Source organism: Lissotriton vulgaris, chromosome 3_1 (genome assembly GCF_964263255.1).
Source record: "Lissotriton vulgaris chromosome 3_1, aLisVul1.2, whole genome shotgun sequence".
In the NCBI taxonomy this organism is placed as follows: Eukaryota; Metazoa; Chordata; class Amphibia; order Caudata; family Salamandridae; genus Lissotriton; species Lissotriton vulgaris.
The window spans coordinates 1,249,655,701-1,249,664,576 of record NC_141689.1 but is presented as its reverse complement, the minus strand read 5'-3'; the positions used below and the strand labels follow the sequence as shown (position 1 = coordinate 1,249,664,576).

At 45.2% G+C, this 8,876-nt stretch overlaps 1 protein-coding gene across 1 annotated transcript in view; it reads right to left on the bottom strand.

The window, feature by feature from the left end:
* The window catches only part of ERI1 (exoribonuclease 1), a 228,207-nt gene that overhangs the window by 37,450 nt on the left and 181,881 nt on the right, over window positions 1-8,876 (bottom strand). Inside the window, exon 6 of the mRNA XM_086961755.1 lies at window positions 8,478-8,592. Within this exon, the coding sequence (XP_086817881.1) occupies window positions 8,478-8,592 (115 nt within the window). The remainder of the gene's footprint in view (window positions 1-8,477; window positions 8,593-8,876) is intronic.

Below are 8,876 nucleotides of genomic sequence, written 5' to 3'. Positions count from 1 at the left end.
GCAGGTCTTGTAGAGTCTCCTTCCAAAAAGCTTTGTTTGGTACTGGCAAAGTGAGACCTCAGATCTCACGGCAGAGCCAGCATATGCCTCCTGGCAACGCAGACCAACAGTATGCACTACACCAGCAAGCAGAGAAGCCCCAGTACAGCTCTCACTTAGATCCAGGACGACGGATGAAACATCAGGATCACAGCTCGAATGTCCTGGACACGTTGCAATTGAGGCAACACCCTGAACAGCACTGTGTCCAAAACATCTCTTATAAAAGGACATTTATGCAAAGGACTCAGGTGTGACTTCAGCTCGTTGATCAAATGTTAGATGTCATCCAGGTTTGATCAAAACCGCCAACAATGCCAGGAGGTTCGCCGTAATCTGGTAATGGTCAATGAAGGATTGTGGTGCGCCCACGTTCAAGAGCCAGTAGTCGAAGTAGGGAAAGACTGGTAACCACACCTTCGAAGATGGGTGGCGAACATCAGCATTACTTTCATGAAAACCAGAGGGGCACTGGTAAGGCCAAAGGGGAGCACAACAAACTGAAAATGTTTTTAGCCAACCATAAACCACTGGTAACCTAGGTGAGACAGCAGGCAGAGCACACAAAAATATGCATCCTGCAAGTCCAAAGCTGATATCCAGTTGTCCACATTCCAGGCAGACAGAAACTGGCCAGATTGAGCATTTTAAATGTGTCCCTCTGCCTCAAGGAGTTCAGAAGGTGAAGGTCTAAAATAGCACAGAGGCCTCCGCCCCTCTTCGACATGTGGAAACAGCAGGAGTGACAACCTATCCAGGTTTCTGAGCCCAGATCCCTCTTGCAATCGTAAAGCAATGATACACTAGGGATAGTACCAGTCCCAGATGGCCACCCGGTTTAGAACCAGTGGCTATGCAGGATGCAGAGCACCGTAGATGAATTAGGCAATAAGCAAGTGGCTGTAGACCTCTCTGAGGAGCCGCAGGATGTTCTAATAAATACATAAAAGGAGACAGAAAGAATGAAACAGGACCTATAGAATTAACAAATGGGAAACTGATGGACCATCAACCAGTCCCAGATCGGACGTATTCTTGTTTTCAGGAAGACAAATCCCTGTCAGCTCTGGGATACTGATGCGGAACATGGTACTCTCTCCTCGCAGGGATTGTCACCACAAGATCACATAGGTCTGTCTTCATCCGGTAAGGAATGCTTCCAGATGACCATGACGAGCCTACAATCCAGCCTATATGGCTCACCAACTGAATGGCCAAGACCTCTAAAGGGTACAGTTGTTTACCTCAGTGGGAAGAAAGGAGGGGCTCTGCAGCTACACAAAGAACAGGTTTCCTGGTTACCTGAAGCACCATTGCATGGGGCGCTACCTCGAGTCAGATACCAAAAACAAAAAACAAAAACAAAAAACAAAAAACAAAACAAAACAAAAAGGCATGATCGCATCAAACCAAAGAAGAACAGAAGAGACAGGAATTTCATGGATCCTAAAGGCTTGTTCTGAGAGGAAAAAGGTACCCAAATACAAATGCCCTATACTCGAACCAGGAGCTGGAAGGCAGGGCATTCACTAGAAATCTTAAATTGTGCAACAACATGATAGTGCTTCAGAGAGAAACACTTATGCCATTCATTCCCAGAGGAAAATGTCATGGATACCCTGCCTCTGGATATTCTGGATATTCAAGGCAACTACTGCAATAACTGTTGTTGAGACTATAAATGTTCAAACTGAGGAAAATGCTGGCCTTCCACCATGCATCACAAACATTTACAGTGGCACCCTGCTATGGGTATATGGAAGCATGCATCCTGGAGGTCAAGCTGTCCTCTAACACCAGCACCTGTAGGATCTATGCCACCCATGACACAGTGATCATTTTGAGGCTCTGCTTTTGAATGAATTGGTTAAAAAAAAAAGATTCCGTTTTAAATAAACACCTCCACTCGTCTTAGGTAACAGTAAACAGCTGGAATTAACTCCTCAGTCCACCGGGAAGAGGAAAGCTCTTTCCAGATCCCCTTCCTAAGCAAAAAATTACCTTGCTCTTCATGATGGCTGTAGAAGGTAAGAGGAGCATTGAGAATCTGGGACATGAGGAGATTCCAGCAATAATGGATGAAAACCAGAATCAGTCAAAAGTGGTGATCTTCCACTTTAGCCATACCCTTGGCAACCTCATCACTACTGGGGCATTGCACGTCTGTGAGATGAACATTTCAAGCTTTAGTGTTGCTGGTGTGGATGACAAATAACTCTCCTGCATCTACGGTGTGATCCTGCTAGTACCTCTTCTTCACTCAGCTAGCAGTCATGGAGTAGCTACTCATATAGCAAGAGCTTGGGCATGGATACCAGTAGCATGTTGTAGCCTGTGAACTTGTGGTCCTGCAGGTGGACGGTCCTCATATGGAAAACTAATGCAGGAGAGCAAGCAGTGGCCTTTCTCTGTTTAAAAGTATCCTGGGTGATATCCACTTTCTTCATCGGAACAGTCACTGGCCTCCGAAAGCCACATACAAAAGCCATCCTGGAAGATTACCTGGAAAGCCAGATCTGAACAGGAGGACAGCCCCAAATTCCATCAATATGGGAACAATGTCAACTATGGTCATATGGAATTTACAGACTGCTTGGACATGCAAAAGCCATCCAAAAGTAACTAGAAGGAACTCTCTTTTCCAACTGGTCAGGTGAGTGTGATACCACCAACCCTGTCATTCCTAAAAAAAAAATCATGTTAGTATCAAAATAGTATGCAAAAGGCAGCAGGCTCCTGGAGGCAAACAACTTTCTGCACATCTGGTCAACTTTTTTATATTAGTTGCCAGGGCCACAGACAGGAAGGATTTCAGTTTGGTTCAGGAAGCCTGTACTCCAAGCCTTGGTTTACTGGCATCCTGGAAATGCACTGCCAGTGGGTAATGCAGCTGGGCTCAGACTGACACTGTGGTCAGTTGAGTGTCATTAAAAAGCAATAGAGGCTTCATCAATTATTTAGTTGTGATCATTGTTAATCAGATTTATTTATTTATTTTGGAAAATTTGTTAAGCGCACAAATACCCGAGGGTGTCTCGGCGCTGAGTGTCTACTGAACTAGTCCATGAGTAGTTATTGTTTGAACAGCCAGGTCTTTATCTGTTTGCGGAAAGAAAGAAGGGAAGTACAGGTTTTAATATGGTTTGGAAGACTGTTCCATAGTTTGGTAGTGGTCACTATAAAGGATCTGTCTCCCCAGGAGACCTTCTTAGTCCTGGGAACCTGCATAAGACCGGCAGTAGAAGATCGAAGGGATCTGACATGTTTATAGGGGCAGAGTGCATCTTTTAAAAAGGCTGGGCCTTGAGCGTGGATTGCCTTATACGCAATGCATAGTGCTTTGAATTTAGTTCTTTTCTTTACTGGCAACCAGTGAAGCTGTTCAATTGTGCCAGATATGGAAGTATACTTGGGGGTGGCCGTGATCAGTCTGGCCGCAGCATTCTGCACCAATTGCAGCTTTTTTAGGACTCCTTCCTGAGCATTGACATGACCAGTGCACTGACCAGAGTTTTTGCCATGCTCATGGGGAGATAGGGTAGAAGTTTTTTAATCATTCTCATGGTGTAAAATGAGGAAGATACTACCGCATTAACATGGTGCATGAGAGTGAGTTTGGTATCCAGTAAAACTCCGAGATTTCTTGCCTTGGTCACTGGGGAGGGGGGTGGTCCCAGGGCATCAGGCCACCAGGTGGGAGACCAGGCTGGGGAGAGATTGCCAAATACCATTACCTCCGTTTTATCGGAGTTAAGCTTCAAGCAATTTATGGACATCCAATTACTTATTGCTAACATTCCCCGATTAAAATTGGAAGCTACTTCATCTCCGTTTTTGTTAATGGCTAAGACAATCTGGGTGTCATCAGCGTAGGATGTCACCGCCAGGTGATGGATTTTTATGATCCTCGCCAAGTCCGACACATAGATATTGAATAGTGTTGGACTTAGCGAGGATCCCTGGGGACACCGCAAGGGAGAGTGAAAGGAGGTGAATTGAAATTGCCGAAGGCGACTGATTGTATTCGATCAGTAAGGAAAGAGGAAATGAGATCCTTAGCAGCACCTGTAATCCCTGCCACTGTGACACGGTCGATCAAGATGGAGTGATCGACCGTGTCAAAAGCTGCTGACAGGTCCAACAGAATGAGCACTGTGATCCTCCACCATCAAGTGTCATCCTAATTTCATTTGTAGCCTTAATAAGCGCGGTCTCCGTCCCGTGTCCCTTCCGGAAACCAAATTGGGAGTTGTCAAGACAGTTGTTTTGGTCTATGAATTCTGAGATTTGAATGTTCATGATCTTTTCCACAATTTTGGCGGGAAGAGGGAGGCAGGCTATTGGGTGATAATTGGCGACTACAGAAGGGTCTAAGGAACTTTTCTTAATGAGAGGTTTGATGGTCGCTTTCTTCCAAATGGAAGGTAAGATGGTGGACGAAAACATGACATCAAAAATTTCTGTGAGTTTTGGACCTATGTCTGGAAAGTTTTTGAGAATGGAAGGGGGGCATGGATCTTCCGGTGATCCAGAGTTCGTGGTACAAATGAGATGGGATACCAGTTCCGAAGGAACCTGGGTGAATTCCTGGAAGGAGCAAGGGGGGCCTGAGTGAGGAGGGTTGGAGCATGCCCGGGGAAGGGGCCTATAGTCATTAGGAGTGGGAGATGGGTGTCCAATGCTGGTTGTGTGGGCCTTGAATTGGGTAAAGATATCCGAAACTTTCTTTTGGAAGTGATTCGCCAAGGAGTTACAGAGCTCTTGTGTGGCTGTGATCGGAGTGGTTGCTGCTTGTCCAGAGAGACGTGTTACTACCTGGAACAGTTGTTTAGTCGAGTCCTGTGCAAGATTGATTTGGGTACTATAGAATTTACTTTTTTCCATGATAATATGTTGCTTATAATTAGACATCATGACTTTGTAGTAGGATTTTTGATCTGGGTCGTAGTCACGTCTCCATCTACGTTCCTGTCGTCTGCACTTTTGTTTTTCTTGTCTAAGAGCATCATTGTACCAGGGTGAAGATTTAAAAGCCCTGTTGGTGGATTGTTTCTTTAAAGGAACTGTCAAGTTGACAGTGTTTTGTATCCAGTTGGTATAATTATTAGCTCCTAATTCAGGATCAGTCACAATGGGTGGCAAGGAAGTTAATAGTGATGACTGAGAAGCAGGAATGTCAATGCTTTTCCACGCTCTAAATTGATTAGTGGGTGAGGGAGTATTAGCTAGGGGGGGGGGAGTAGGTTTTAAAAGAAAGTCGAAAAGAATGGCAGAGTGATCAGTCCAGGTGAAGGGAAGAACATCCTTCATCATAAGTGATGTCTCGCTAGAGAAAAGACCGTCCAAAAGGTGGCCCGCCGTATGCGTGGGACCAGTGACTAATTGTGGGAGTCCTATTGCATCTAATTCAGATAGGAGAGCTGCGGTGTCAGGGTTATCCAGCAGCTCGAGGTGAAAATTAAAATCACCCAGAATGGTGTACTGGTTTTCACCTGCCAAAGGTTCTAATAGAATGGGTAGGTTAGCGAGAAAAGGACTGCGAGGTGCAGGGGGACGGTAAATAAGTATGCCTTTGAAAGGGGGGGCATGAGGAATGGAAATTGTGAAAGAAATGGCTTCACAACTTGAGATGGGAATGGTCTCTGTTCGCACTGTTAGATTGCTACGATATATAATGGCTAGTCCACCTCCTTTTTTTGGGTGTGGTCTGTCCAGTCTAACATTCGAGAATCCTTCGGGGGTTGCAGTAACAAAGTCAAGTCCACAAGAGAGATCACCCCAAGTTTCAGTGATGAAAAGGAGATCGAGATTGCAAACTTCAATGAAGTTGGAGATCTCATATTTATGCTTGGGCAAGGAGCGTACATTTATTAGTGCAGCCACACATGGTTTAGGCAGTATATTATTCCTGCTAATGGTATTTATTGGTGAACGACGGTAATTATTAGTGATATAAGAGCAGCTAGGACAAGTATAAGGAAGAAAGCAAGGCTGATTGGCCAAGTCAAGACGCTGACATAGATTAGGTGAGATATTTAAAGAATGCAGAAAGTTAGAGTCATACGTTAGGGTTATGGCTGGGTCAGTATTAACAAAATTGACAGGGGGGGGGGGGGGTTGCCCTTGGCCCGGTCCAGGCGCGGACGGGCGCAGACGGGCTGCCGGGAGGTGCACATGTTATATCGGGAGGCGAGGGGGCGTGTCCAGATGCAGTGGGCGTATCACAATAATTTTAAAAAGTTAAAACAGGTAAATGCTAAGTGCTCCCGGCTGTGCCTCAGGGGTTCTGACGTACACTATCTGTTCGCGCCAGCAGTCAGCGCTCTTACATAGTGTTGGCGGGGGGCGTGTCCAGATGCAGTGGGCGTCGTCTGGTCTGGCGAAATGGCGGCAGTTTTGAAACCCGCAGCAGCGCTCAAATCGGCTGCGCGGGGAAGCCCTGATCTTGGAGGTAATGTGGGCGCAGAGCGGGGGTTTAAGATCAGCAAAGTATCACACAATAATTTTAAAAAGTTAAAACAGGTAAATGCTAAGTGCTCCCGGCTGTGCCTCAGGAGTTCTGACGTACACTATCATGGAGGTCTGTCAGTAGAAGGCAAATGTTGGACTGTGTTCAGAATCATGCCAAGAAAACAAACCTGTACAAGCTGACAGAGGCACTTAAACGTAGAAAACTCCCCTCAAAGTATTACCATCCTGCTGCTAGATCAATTAGCAAACTAGCTTCAAAATCTAAGGGCAAAATACAGTTGGCCATCTCAGTAAGTTGTTGTCACGGTTAGGCTTGTAAAACCACAATGCACCCAAGTATGAGCTTAAAGGGGCCTCTATCACTGTAAATTCCATGGAGGGTTCTTATTCCTGGTTTCTTCAACAAAGTGTAATTCTGTCCTAGCTGTGTGAAGACTATGGTCAGTGACAGATTTCGGAAGAGCTGCAGAACAAAGTGCCAAGGCGAGACATCAAAAGCATACAGATCAACAAGAGAGAGAGGACTAGATAAGCTAGCCTGTATCCCCAGTTTATATATATAAATCAATAAAGGCTAGCTAGTTTAAGGGAAATATTTTGGAGACTCAGGTACGTCAGCAGTAACAATATGTGGAAAAAACACTGTTTTCCTTTGAAAGCCCTCACCCACCGACCTAGTCGGTGGCATGCTTCATCATCGGGCCCACCACAGTGGCACCGAATGTGCCCCGGGTGTGCTTCAACGCCAGGTGACTGCGGAGCTGGTATTTTGCTGAGTGTGCAGTGAAGGGGTGTGAAGGTGAGAAATTAAAATGCTATCCAGGAGGTCCCAGTAGTTCGGTCTGGTTCCTCCTGGGACCTATTCGTCCATCCGCGGCGCCCGCATTTCGGGCGCCGCGGATGGACGAATAGGTCCCAGGAGGAACCAGACCGAACTACTCGGTCTCTTTCTCTGCCAGGCGACCCATGAGGCTTTTTACATTGAAATAACAGAAAAAGCTTGAGGGAATCCCCCTCTAACAGTTACAGCGCCTTAGCGTGCGCGACACATAGAGAAAATAACAACACTCACTTAATATAGTTTATTATAATTTGCACTTTTCACCCTCTTTGGTCCTGAGGAAAGCCAGCTTACAACAAAAGGCACTGGCTGAAACATGTAGACCACACTGGACGCTGGAGGTCATTGTAACTCTCCCTTAAAACGTCCTATTGCCTTTTTAACCTGCTAACAGAGGCCCAGTTTATTAAATATTGCTAAACCCTCGGGTGCTGGGACCTCCTGGATAGCATTTTAATTTCTCACCTTCACACCCCTACACTGCACACTCAGCAAAATACCAGCTCCGCAGTCACCTGGCGTTGAAGCACACCCGGGGCACATTCGGTGCCACTGTGGTGGGCCCGATGATGAAGCATGCCACCGACTAGGTCGGTGGGTGAGGGCTTTCAAAGGAAAACAGTGTTTTTTCCACATATTGTTACTGCTGACGTACCCGAGTCTCCAAAATATTTCCCTTAAACTAGCTAGCCTTTATTGATTTATATATGAGACATCAAAAGCACCACACAATGCATGGCACGAAGTTCTTAGGATCCAGTACCATTTGAGGCTCATAGATACAGCGCTGATGTTGCAGGAACAAGCCAATTGCATAGCTTGATCCAAACCAAGACCCAGCCAAAAATCCGTTCACAGTGAGGGGTGTGGCACCAGAAGTCACAACAATTTTAAACATGGTGGCCCTGAAGGCATTCACCTCTGATGCACTAAAAGTTGCAGAGAAAAAAGATGCAGAGGAAAAAGTGACCTCACAGTTACGGAAGTCTAGTGTGCTTTAACACACAACTTCATAATTATGCCACTTTGACCACTAGATCAGTTCACTTGACTGAATTGACCCTGTATGACTGTCATTATATTAAAATTCAATGTTCACATTTTCTAGCACCAAAACTATACAGACCTTATAATAATTTCCATAAGCTTTCCGTATGTTGATCCATTTTTTAGCAAAACGAGGGAACTTGAGCCGACTGGTGCGACACTGCATATTCAGAAATTTGCTCATATCCCAAGACCTGCAAAGGATAAGGGTAAGCAAACAAAAATCAAACTGAGAATTGAGCACCAGGAAAATGCCCAAAAAGATCCTTACTAGAAACCTGGACACAGAAGACAAATGTTTTAGTCTATGTTATTGTTATGATCGAGAACAATACAAAACCCAAAGGTAGCAAATCCACACATAATTTTGACATTTTACATCTTTCAACAGTAACAGAGATAATCTCTAGCATAAAAAAATGAAGTGCGCAGCTACGGTAATTTTCATATGAAAGGTAAAGCATGTAAATTGCATAAA